Here is a 13,092-nt window from a genome sequence, read left to right as displayed (position 1 = left end):
AGGAAAGGCTACGGTGTTTGGGCCTCTTCAGCCTAGAAAAGAGACGCCTGAGGGGGGACATGATTGAGACATACAAAATTATGCAGGGGATGGACAGAGTGGATAGGGAGATGCTCTTTACACTCTCACATAATACCAGAACCAGGGGACATCCACTAAAATTGAGTGTTGGGCGGGTTAGGACAGACAAAAGAAAATATTTCTTTACTCAGCGTGTGGTCAGTCCGTGGAACTCCTTGCCACAGGATGTGGTGATGGCGTCTGGCCTGGATGCCTTCAAAAGGGGATTGGACAAATTTCTGGAGGAAAAATCCATTACGGGTTACAAGCCATGATGTGTAAGTGCAACCTCCTGATTTTAGAAATGGGTTATGTCAGAATGCCAGATGCAGGAAAGGGCACCAGGATGAGGTCTCTTGTTATCTGGTGTGCTTCCTGGGGCATTTGGTGGGCCGCTGTGAGATACAGGAAGCTGGACTAGATGGGCCTATGGCCTGATCCAGTGGGGCTGTTCTTATGTTCTTATGTTCAATCCTATCCATGACTGCTCAGAAGAAAGTCTCATTGTATTCCATGAGACTTACTCCCAGGAAAGTGTGCATAGGATTGGGCTCTTAATGCTGCTGTGCTTGGTGGTGTAGTGGTACATTTCTGATTACAGGAGCTTGCCATGACACTCCCCCATACCATAGCCCGGCATGCAAACTGAAATTCCTTCCTTGGGGCGCTTTTTTCTCCTGCCCTCATTTCTCCCTTGAAATTTCATTTAAAGACCTTGCTCATTTCATCCCAAACTCTTGGAGTGAATTGCAATACAGGTCCAGCCTTTTTATACACTGATTTTTATACAAGGATTTGACTCAACTTGAATGGCCCCTGCAAACGAGAAGGAATGTGCTGATCCTTGGAGAAGGGGGAAAATGCACCCCTTTAAAATCAGTTTTAAAAAACTGAACAGTCCTTTAACAATAGCCTCCTTAATGAGAGGGAGAGGGCAGCTGACTGATAATCCATCAGTCCTTCACTCTGCAGTGGCCCCTCCCTTCCCCTGAGCATGTGAAAGAAAGGTGATCACTTTGCATTGGTGAAGGGAGGGGCTGAGTGAAGTGCCTTTCTAGGAGGACTGATTGATGGATTGTCTTCTTAATGACTCTTATCTCAAGGCTGAGGTCAGCAAGGCTGTTTTTAAATCATAGGAGCAAAGAAACTTTGTTTTTTAAATTGATTTGCTATAGTGCATTTTTTTGCCATCCATATGAGTGCTTGGAACAGAACCCACATGAATAATGAGGCTCAACCTGTACAGTAGTTTTAAAACAAACGTATATAGATGAATTGGATTAAATTAGATTTTTAAAAAATTCCCCAAGTAGATATAAAAAAATATGAGTGCTGGCCTATTCATGTTTATTTGGAAGTATATTCTGTTGTATATTCTACTAGGCAGATTTGCATAGAATTGTAACCTTCCTGTGACATGCATTATGTACAACCACCAGGCAGCCCTTGAGAATGGTGAGGATGGCCTAGTTCATAGTTTCTCAAGGTTTGTCCTCTGCAGTACCGCTTCACGTGGTCCACCTTTTCAAAGTACCACCAGTACTGGCGATGTAACTGGCGATGACATCAGTGAGCGCAGTCCGAACCCACTTTCCATCACTGGCATAAGGGCAATGCAGCTTGAAGGTAAGGGAACAAACATTCCCTTACTTTAAGGAGGCCTCCGTGAGTGCCACCCATCTGCAGGATGTAACACTCATTCCATTAGCACAGCTATGCCAGTGCTGGAAAGTTGGTTAGAATCTGGGCCATGGTCAGTTACTTTGGGGTTGGGTTGGGAGGCCAAATACCATGCAGCAAACACCAGCAAGAGGCTCAGGGTGGATGGGAGGGTTTTTTTGAGTTCAGAAAGCATGCTTTGGAGCTCTGCCCACTGAGCCGAGCCTCCTACTGTTGTTTGCTGCATTGCGTTCCTGGTCTTGCTGCCAGGCAGCAGGTGTCCGGGGGTCCTGTGAGCACCACCAGACATCTCAAGTACCACTGGTGTACCCGTACCACTGGTTGAGAAACACTGGCCTAGTCATTCTCTTATTTTGATGCAGGCTGCATCTCCTCCCAAACAAAATGAGATCTGCCCCTGGAGTGGGATGGCTGGTCTCCAAATTTCCAGTATGGATATCTCTGGCAGTGCTGTCTCTTTCCTAATGGTAGTAAAAGTGTTTCCCTTTGCAATTCTCTAGGCAGCCATCAGGATTTACCCCATGCACCTCTGATTTATCTGATTCTTGGTTCAATGCTATCCCTTTCTCACCTCTCTTTTCACACTGACATATGATCTCTTGACCTTCATGTGTTTTGATGCCTGTGTCTCTCAGGTATGATGGGTCCCTCTTACCTGTAATTTGTTTTTTCCCCAGGATGTTGGTGATGCAAGTCTTTCCAATGGTCTTTCCCCTCTGTCTGTAGCCATGATGGAAATTCTGAGTTCTCACTCATTTACCTTATGCTGAATTTTGACTCAGCACCGACCAAACTGAGGCCTTTTGCTGGATCAGTTCCCTTGTGGAGGTTATGGGACTGAGTGAGATGATGGGGAAAGACACAACCCCTCATTCAGCACATAGGACTGCACATGGAAACACATGTATCTCTTAAGTCTGTGCAATCCTTTTAGATAGTGTCATTCACACGTGTGTAAGTGTGTGTGAGAGAGACACACACAGAGAGAGCAAACCCAGGTCTTCCTCTGCTAGCAAAGTTGACCACACTGATTGTTATTCTCTCAACCGTGCATGCAAAACATCTTGCATGTACTGACTCCACCGCTGCATGCTAGGAATTTCAGGTTTAGATTCATTATATGTTTTTGGCATTCGCCCTACTCTAAAAAAGTATGTGTCAGCTCTGGAGGGAGCTGCCATATGAACCAGTGTGTCAAGCTAGGAGGAGCTGCAATGACTTCTCTTCAAGTGTGTTGCTGACGTTCAATGTATTCCCTCTTGCCCCTTTTCTGAAGTGGGCTTCCAGCTAGTGGGCCTTAGTGTAATGTGAAAAGAGAGGATAGTAGGCTTGGCACCCCTTCTTCTCCCCAAGACCACTGCTGGACAAAACATCTTGTTCTTGCAAGCTACCCATGGACAAATGTGATTACTATCTCTGGAAATAGCAATGAAAAGCATGTGTGTGGCCCTACTGTTGGATTCTGAAGCCAGTTCTCTGTCTCATTGATCATGTGTCAGAGTGAGGACAGCATCTTAAAAGATATAATCCCTCCACAAAACAAATGCCTCCTGTTATTATAAAGGCAGAAGAAGCAGTGAATAATTCATTTGCAGCCTGTAATCAGATCTAGCCTGGAGTCCATCTGGAACACAGGCGGAAGAGGCATCCAGGCCCTCCCCCTGATCTTTCTCCAGTGCTAGCATGTCTCCTGAGTGCATTTTTCTGAGCACTGATTCAGGGGCAACTGACTGAAAGAAGAAGGAATGTGGAAACCTGCAAGGTGACAGGCTCTGAGCTGAGTTACCAAATCACTGAAGCTCCTTGCAAGAGCACAATTTGTGGCATGCGTGTCGGTAGGCTTCTCCAGTGGCACCCAGAACAGTTGCTGTCCCGAGCACGCTTTGCTGTCTCAGGTGTTCTCATCCAATATTCACGATGGGGATGGTGTCAGTTCTCTCCTGCTGGCTTCCTGTTTGCACCAGTCCATTCCCCTCAGCAGCGCTATTTCGCTGCTGTATTTTGCTGGAGTAAAATGGGGGGCACCGGGGCCTGAGTTTAATGCCACAGGTGGCCAGAAACAGGGTGGGTGTGTGTGACCGATCAGGAGCCCCTTTCCCTGTCCCAGGAGCACCCCAATCCAAGGTGCCCTGTGCCCCCAAACCCCTATCCTCAGCTGGGATGATAGCCGTGAGACACAGGTAAAGAGTCTGTCTTACCCAGGACAGGTAGGTGATTGTCTGAGTTTTCTGATCTCTGTGTGTGGGGAGAGTATCCCTTGGCAAATATGAAATGCCAACATCCAATTGGGTTGGGGTAAGAGTCGTGGGGAGGGGGCTTTGAGTTTTAGATTACTTAGGGAGTATGGACAATCTGACTCCTATGGAATTTGCCAGAGGATGAGTTTCTTATTACTGCTTAGTATAAAACTGCACCTCACAGGAGTGGTCTTAACTCCCTGGCTGTGTGAGCAAAGTTAGAAGGTATAGATATGCAGAAAAAAACTTTGTTGGCTCAAAGATGATAAAGTGGGAGTGGGGGTGGATCACCAGAATGACACAAAGAAGAATGACCTCCGATAAATACAGGTTACTGTATAAGCTGTTACTAACCATTGGCTCAGATACTGCAAAATGCAGCCCAAACTGGCTGTGACATGGGCAATTCATGACTGGAACTCCTGAAGCCCTTTTTGTTTTCATCAAGCAGCTGCTGGGGGGGGGGGGCACGAGGTGAATCTAGGCCATGGTGTGGGGAAAGAAGGAGGAACCCTTCCTTCCATGCTGCAGCCCTGATCCAAATTCCCCCCCCCCCCCGTTACTGATAGCAACTTGAAAGGGGCAATTTAAATCAGAGGATTGGCAAGGGGGCAAAGCATTAGGCCCCACTGCCATGTCATGTCCCTGATCCACATGGTCCCCCAACTGCTTTTTGAAAAAGAACAAGATATCAATAGTACCATTTATGGATTTCCTTTGTCACATCTAGTTTGGTCCTCACTGTACTGATGATAACCTTGCATCAATTTGTATGTGAAACAAACAAAACCTGGTCAGATGGATTGGCAAAGGTATTTTCCTGCTAATTTCTTTATTGGGAGGCAAAGAATTTTTTTATTCCATTATAAGGTCTCATGATTTTCACTAGGAGTTTTTAGTGGATTATTTTACAAAAAGATTTTTTTCTTGCCCTCCCCACATTTTCTGTACAGTTTAAACTATCTTTAAACACACTATGTAAGTATTTATTTATAGTCGTTTGTCTTTTTATAAAGCAATGCAAACTTTAGAAAGCAACAAGTTTATTCACAGGCACAAATATTTCATCTGATGATAAAATCCTAGATTGTGAATACCTTGGGGCAGGGGCCTGATGCCTTGTTTGTTCCTCTGCAAAGCACCATGTGCACAAATGGTAGCAATGCATGATCGTAACAGAAATAGTAACGATGATAGAAATAAAATGGGGGAAAGATGCACTCAGAGGGCTGAACGGTGGGTCCTCTAAGTGCCAGCTCCCTTGTGCAGGCCCCATCTTAGGTTCATTAGTGATTACTGGCCATCTGATAGCCGAAGGTGGTGATGAGTGAGACAAGGAGGCCTGCAGGGTTCCCCTTCAAGAGTTGGATAATTTTGGGCTGCTCAGGTTGTCATGCTTGCCAGAAGAAAAGATGCACTCTGTCTGCCAACATTCTCTCTGCTACATCATTAGCCCTACTCTTTCCCCTTGTCTTGGTATGACCCTAGCACAAACATCCACTGATGTGAAGCCTTGGGCGTAGATCTAGAATCCAGCCTAGACCAGACATGGGCAGAGAGTAGGATCTTGCAGCATCTACTTAATTTTATTAAAACCTCGAGGTCCACAACCTGCAAAATGGTGGTCCAGAGGCAGAATTCATTACTCTGAGCCCTGCACTGGGATAACCTCTGCAGATGCAAATACGGAGTTATGGGAGGGAGATTTAGTTGCAATTATTACATGATTTGGGAGTCAAAGACCCTTCCTGGCCAATCTACTGCAAGTCATCCAGCAGCCTCCTGCCAGAAGATTCCAACTTACCTTTGGCTGACTCCTGGCTGGCCTACACGCTTTGAGACCTTCACATGATCAGTGTTCTCATTTTGCATCTGCTGCACTACACCCACAATGGCCTCTTTCTCACTCTGAACCTTAAATCTTTTTGCGGAGGGCTCTTTTTAAAGTGAAAGGGTATTGTCCGTTTTCATAAAATACAGGTATTGCACTAAAATGTGGATCTTTGGCATTAAAGCACAGGTGGTGCATGATCCTGATCTTCAGGAGCTGTATTCTTCCAGTAACTGATGAAGAGTCAGCTTTCTAAGAAGGAGTTGTAAGGTTGTTTTCTTTCTTGGATTCAGTTATAACAGATTAATTTTGGCAAACAGAGAAAATGGGCTCAATCCTGACCTGGGCTTGAGCTGGTGCAAGTCCCTTGCACTGGCCCAAGAGGGTCACAAACGTGCCACAAGGCACGTTTGCGCCTCCTCAGCAGGAAGCCGGTGAACCTCAACACAGAGGTTGAATCCAGATTCCGTGGCAGCTTCCTTGCCAAGTCTTGTGTCGGCCCAGCTGGGCCAACGCAACCAGCAAAGGTAAGTGGGGGGGGGGAGACGGGAGGGAGGTGTTCCTGGGGAGGGGAGGGTGGGCAGTGGGTTACCTTGGGGGTGGATGGGGCGGCGGGAGGCGGGGCTGGGATCTGGCAGTTATGGCGAATCCCAACCCCCATTCCTGGGGAGACCAGAGCAGCTTTAAGCCGCTCCGCTCTCCTCGGACTTGTGCCACCTCAAGAGGTGGCACAAGTCCAAGAAGACCCATAGGGGCCAGTGGCCCTTACCCAGGGATAAGGGGAAAAGTTTCCCCTTGCCTCTGGCTGAGTTGCTTATGGCCGCAATCCTGCTCTGGATACAGTGCAACTCTCTTGGTTTGCCTGTTCCAGCGCAGGATAGGATTGTGCCCAGTCTATTTTCCTGCTGGCCTTCCAATTCTAAGAATAATTCCTAATCTTCAATATTTGTCCATATTATTCAAAGTGTTGGCCAAATTTCTTGAGGAGGTCAACTGGAAGCCTAATGAGGGTTCATATGGCTGTGGGGGAGGGGGCAGGTGGAAAAAAGGAGGCAGGAGACCAAAGTGTGATCAATACAACAGGAGGTTTTATTAGGTAAGCAAACACATATGCAAGGGCCTGTGGAGCTGACCAAGTTTACCATGAGTCAGCCCTTGAAAGACCAGTCCCTAAGCACCCAATCCTATTCAATTTTCCTGTGCCAGTGCACCTTGGATCTGCATCACAGTTGCACCAATGCTGGAAAGTTAGCAGGGCCCAGTCCTATCCAACTTTCCAGCTCCGGTGTAGCCAAAATGCAGCCCCGTGGTAAGGGAACACGTTCCCATACCTTGTGGAGGCCCAAGTGACTGCCCCTGCACACCCCACTGGCACAACTGCACCAGTGCTGGAAACCTGGATAGGATTGGGCCTAAGTTATCAGCTCCTGGAACTCAACTAGCCTTGAGGAGCTCTTAGCCATACTGAGACCTTGAGCTTATCAGCTTTCTGCCTTTTATACTCTGCCCTCAGAAGATACTGGCAGCATGTCCGAATATGGACATTCTTACAGTTAACTTTTGGCGGGAAACCTTCATGAAGCAGATTAACATTTTTACATACCGTTATCCCCCCCCCCCCGTACCCTGATTTTCACAGGGAGTCTGAGGGAAGTTTAATCACAAATACTTCTGAACATACAGATAGCATGTATAACATCACATTGTCTCTGCTGTACATTTTTACCTCAGGTTTGCTTCACCAGGGGGGCTTTAAATCCTCTACTAAAAAAACTATGCAAAACATCTCTGAGAACATCACTCTGTAATAGGTCTATAGTAGCCATTTTCAACCACTGTGCTATGGCACACTGGTGTGCTGCAAATGGTCTGCAGGTGTGCCACGGGAGTTGGGGGGGGGGTCATTTATTAGTCGGGCCAGTGAGGAATGTGAGCCCACCCACAACAGCATGGTGTGCCATGTCAGTTGTCAAAAAAATAATGGTGTGCCTTGACAATTTTAGTACCTTGTCAGTGTACCATGAGACAAAAAAGGTTGAAAATCACTGGTCTATAGGCTAACAAATAGGTCATAGTGACTGTACCAATTAAGACACACATGCGTAGTCTTAATTCTGCCGCGGGGCACATGATTTCGCAGGTCTGTAGGCTAACAAATAGGTCATAGTGACTGTACCAATTAAGACACACATGCGTAGTCTTAATTCTGCCGCGGGGCACATGATTTCGCAGGTCTGTAGGCTAACAAATAGGTCATAGTGACTGCACCAATTAAGACACACATATGTAGTCTTAATTCCGCTGTGGGGTGTATGATTTTGCAGAAATTGTTGCTGCTTCATGCAACTGTCACTCACCTCTGGCACCAATCCTGCCATAGCTAGGCAGTTGGTCTCCTTCCTTCTTCCTAGATTAAGTAGGAATGTTAATAATTCATTAATTCATTTGCTTCTCATTATGCCTTAATTGGGTGCCCAGGAGCTACTCACACATTCAAGGCATGGTTCACAGATTTTTAATGTGAGTTTGTCGTACATGTTTTTTGCAGTATTGAAGGGCTGGGAGAGTTCACTCCGTTGGAGGGCATTTTTGCTGATGTCCCCTTCCTGCCAGTCAACTGTTTAGCAGTGTATGGGGGGGAGGCACAGACCTGCAAGTGCTACATTTCTTTTGGATCCCTGGATCACCTGTTTATTCAGGGGGATGAGAGAGAAGGAGGAGACCACTGCAAAGACCAGAGAAAGAGAGTCACTTCAGTGTGAATTTGAATAGTCATTTTGCTTGAGAAACTGAAACTCTGGGGGCAGAAGTAGCAGGTGTGCACAATTTGCCACTGGAGTACACCAAGGAATACTTTTGGTGGGAAGCGTCCAGGGAGAGAACTTGCTTTGCATCTCGCCAGTGGAAATCATCATCCTTGGAAAGATTCTTTAGGGCCCAGTCCTATTCAGCTTTGCAGTGCTGGAGCGGCCTCAGTGCAGCCCTGAGTTAAGGGAACAAATGTTCCCTGACTTTGAGGAGGTCTTTGTGACTGCGCCTCCCCAAGATGCAGCACACAACCCATTGGCATGGCTGCATCAGTGCTGGAAAGTTAGATAGGATTGGGTCCTAAAATATCTTCCTTGCTTTATTCTTACTGGTCTAAGTCTAGGTAGCTTTTCTAAGCTTTTCTAGCTAAGTCTAGCTGCTTTTCCTCATTAAAATTTTTTTTTATATATAAAATATATAAAAAATATAATTCCAATAATAAAAATTCCATCTAAACATGCAATAATTCAGCAGTTTGCAGCCATTCAAACAGGAGAAAAAAGATCATAAATGAAATGCCAGTCTAAATAAAAGAGTTTTCAGAGCCTGCTTAAAAGCTGGAAGAGGAAGCCTGCCAGTTTGCTCCAGGAGAGGTATTCCTTAATGATGGCTCCTGGCACCCACAATGAACATACAGGGGATGGGATAGTATTTAGGGCCTTTGAAGCTGCTGTTAAGGCTCAGGCAGGTTCATATTAAGGTAACCTGGTCCCAGTCAGTTAAAGGATTTCAAGGTTGATACCAGTGCTTTAAATGGATCCTGGCAATGAATTGGTGACTGATGCAGTTTTGCTCTTCCTGCTCTGCTCTCTAACTTCAAACTGTAAGCTCCTTGGTGCAGGGAACCTCTCCTTTTTGCTTGAGCTTTAAAACAACCTATGTATGTTGCTGATATTTCATAAGTACTAATGTTTATCTTGGTCCTGTTGATACAGAGCTGGGAAAGGAGTCTTTTCAGCCATGAAGTTGGGCAAGGCACGTCCTGGAAAAGATGACCATCACAGGAAGCAAGGTACATGGTTGTCCTATCTGGTCTTCTTGTCTGCCAGCGAGGAGACCTTTCCAGTGCTCAACCTGAGTAGTTGCAGAATTCAGGCACAGCCAAGGGAAAGGCCTCCCCTCAGGCTCCAAAACAGATGGTCACAGCCTCCCTGGACTATTGCCTGCATGAGGAAGGCAAAGCAAGAGTGCAGTTCTATTTGTCTCTTAGTTCCACCTTTTTCGAATTCTTGCTTTGGCGTGCAAAGGGGCCTGTTGGTGATCCCACAACCTGTTACCTCTTACCACCAGCCTTCTCCAGAATCTAAATATTATAAATACTTGAGAACCTGCCAATATGAATGTGTGCAAACCTAAACTATCTGTATGGCCTGGTGTATTCCTGTTCTTTTTGTGTGACTCCCACAATTTCCTTCTTCCTTGTACTCTCTTTTAGAGAGTGCAGTTCAGACACAGTGAAGGACTTTCATGCCCCACTAAGGTAACTCAAATGAAGCAACTCAACTATGAGCCTTTTTGTCCCTGGCAGATGAACCGGCTGTCCTGGAAACGGAAGACCTGGACAGGAAAGCAATGCGACTTGGAGGTGGCCTGGATCCAGACACCATCTCCTTGGCATCAGTCACCGCTGTCACCACCAATGTGTCCAATAAAAGGTGAGCAGGGCTGCAAGAATGCCATCATGTCCGAGGTGGAGCTCAAATCTCAAAAGTCAGAACTGTACTGATTTGCCTGCTTTGTCTAGGGCTCTGAGCAAACCACATTCTGTTAATAATAATAGTAACCCAATTAGCAATGATTAAAACTCTCATCTTTGCATATGCCTCCCTTGCCAGCCCTGGCCATCCAAAACCAGTCTGAAGGGGAAAGAAGGGCCTTGCATGGAAGCTGGCCATGCCCAGACTTTGACAAATGCCTAGGGGAAAGGGATTTTGATACCGTCTCCTTTGGCAAGTCCTTGGCGATATCTCTCAGCACAGCTTGTGGGTCTGACCTGATGTGCTTGTGAGAGCATTCCTGGTTGATCTTGGCACTTGTAATGAAAGGAGAAGGGCAGATGTTGTTTTCTAGGATGGTTGGGCCTGGCCTCTTTAGGGATTTATCACTCATCAGTAGCAGTTTGAACTGAACCTGGAGGCAGTGACAGCTACTGGAGTTCACAGTGATCCAGAAAACATGATCTGTAGCAATTTGCAGAACCTGGAGTCTCTTCCCACATTAATCCGGCAAGCAGCCAGATAAAGGATTCCCACCCCTCCCCCCAGACACACACTTGTTTAGAAAAACCCACCCTATCTTTGGTCATGTTCTGTGTTAGGGAAGCTTCTCCTCTTCTCAGGGAAAACACAAATAGCTAGTCTAAACTTTTAGTTGAAAAGCGGTATATAAATACTGTTAATAATAATAATAATAATAGTCTGGCTGTACTAGATTGTGGACAAACTTAATACTGTATTAGCACTTGCCTGGATCCAGGGCTGGTAGCATAGGTCTGAGCTTGGCATAGATCTGTTGCCTTTACAGGATCCCCCAGCACATGAGAAACATCCCCCCATGGTGCAATCCCACACTGTTGGGAGTGTGTGAATATTCCAACCCTGTGGACAGGGCCAATCTCATTAATCTTTTCATCTCACTCATGTAGCATTCTATTGATTGGATAGGGAAGAACCCCAGGAATGAAGGTGCTTGAAATATTTATATATACTCCCCAGTGGTGTCAGATGGGATGCCCAACACTGAAGTTGCTTCCGCTCCACTGGGTGATTGTGTGAAGTAGCCACAGTGGGTGGGTAAGCTGGTCTAGATACAGAGGCAATCACTGGGCTGCAGAGGAATTACTGTGCTCCCCATCAAGTTTTCCGCTAATGAACTGGTTGAATGAGTGATTCAGAATAATAAAGGCATAGTGTGTGGGTGGAGAAAGGAGTACACATTCTTCATTATATAGACTGACTACTGTAGTCTAATGCTCTTCACCCCTGCCTGCAGTACTTAGAAAGTTTCAGTGATTGACAAGGCTGCTGCATGTTTACTGAGCATGGATTTGACATGTATTGAACATTTGATTGTTGTTGTTTGTTGTTACTTTTTCAAGATCTAAGCCAGATATTAAAATGGAGCCCAGTGCTGGAAGGCCTATGGATTACCAGGTGAGAACAGGCCTTATTTGAGGTTTATTCCTATAAGAACCTACCACCATCTACCCCCAGCAAGTATCTGCTGTGCCTTGAGCCAATACAGCAGTATTCAGTGATTCTCCATTCTGTTCCCAGACTTATGCTCTTACCCTTTCCCCAGGGCCAGTGCTCACTTGCAGAAAGCCCATCTGTCAAGGAAAAGGAGCCAGAGAAAGCCACAATGTGAGGGTATTGGCAGCTAGCATTAGTTTAGCACCTAGTTTATGTCTCCCTCCCTGCTCTCCACTTCCCAGGTTTACTGTGTTAGCAGCTGAACTGTGGGAAGACAGTTGGTAGATCTATCCATTGCCATTATCCAAAACTAAGAAGACCAGGCTGGGGGGGGGGGGCATCTGGGAGAAACCGTGCCTTCTAGGACAGTACAGAAACCCAGGGGTTCTTATTTAAAATCCAGTTTCATTAGTGACTTGGTAATCAGATGAGATGACCTGTTGAATTATCCAGCAAACAGACTTGACAGAAAAGGAGTGAAAATATAACTATTTATTATAAACGTCAAAAGAAAAAAGTTATTAAATCAAAAGAAGAAAAGGGGGAAGAGAAAAGTACAACAAACAGCCTGATGTAATGTGCCTGAACTCAACTGGATGGACACAAAGGAGTATCTTGACCAAATTAGATGCAGTAACCAGTAATGCCCAGCAGAAGGAGTGGGAATACTACTCAAGAGCAAAGTACCCAAAACTCTGTGCATTGTGAAAAGGTGATACCTGCAGGTTGGCTCGGAGTGAGAAGAGTAAATAAAACAAAATTGAATCCTAACTAGAAAAATAGTCTCTATTGCTAGCTACCTGTATTGTCCCAGTAATCTCATTCCCTGAGCTAACTAGAGAGCATGAGCTTTGTGCAAACCAGCACTGGTTCCTATGGTAGACCTAAAACACACACACACAGTATCCTTGTGCTTGAACTTAAGAAACTAGAGCTGATGATGTCATTGGGTTACCAGATTGGATGAGTGGAACCCGCCTGGCCACTCCACCCCACCTCTTTACCTCAACCAGTGATTTTCAATTTTTTTATCTCATGGCACACTTGCAAGGCACTAAAATGGTCAAGGCACACTATCCGTTTTTTGACAGTTGACAAGGCACACCACAATGCTGGTGGGGGGCTCATATCCTCCAGTTGTCCTACTAATAAATAACCCTCTCCCAAATTCCCGCATCACATCTGGGGACCATTCACGGCACACCAGTGTGCCATGGCCCAGTAGTTGAAAATGGCTGACTGAGACAGACAGTCTTGGCTGTCCAATTGGTAGGCACATACCAAT

General features: G+C 45.9%; 1 protein-coding gene across 4 annotated transcripts in view; it reads left to right on the top strand.

The window, feature by feature from the left end:
• The window catches only part of OTOF (otoferlin), a 139,717-nt gene that overhangs the window by 70,482 nt on the left and 56,143 nt on the right, over positions 1 to 13,092 (top strand). For 3 of the 4 annotated variants that reach the window (XM_066611991.1, XM_066611993.1, XM_066611989.1), the window contains exons 6-8: positions 9,552 to 9,628; positions 10,145 to 10,271; positions 11,714 to 11,768. In XM_066611991.1, the coding sequence (XP_066468088.1) occupies positions 9,552 to 9,628; positions 10,145 to 10,271; positions 11,714 to 11,768 (259 nt within the window). Of the gene's footprint in view, positions 1 to 1,857; positions 1,903 to 9,551; positions 9,629 to 10,144; positions 10,272 to 11,713; positions 11,769 to 13,092 lie in introns of all 4 variants that reach the window. The other variant, XM_066611992.1, reaches the window with a different exon arrangement.

This window comes from Tiliqua scincoides, chromosome 1, assembly GCF_035046505.1.
Source record: "Tiliqua scincoides isolate rTilSci1 chromosome 1, rTilSci1.hap2, whole genome shotgun sequence".
Classification (NCBI taxonomy): domain Eukaryota; kingdom Metazoa; phylum Chordata; class Lepidosauria; order Squamata; family Scincidae; genus Tiliqua; species Tiliqua scincoides.
This window is presented reverse-complemented; position numbering and strand designations above follow the sequence as displayed.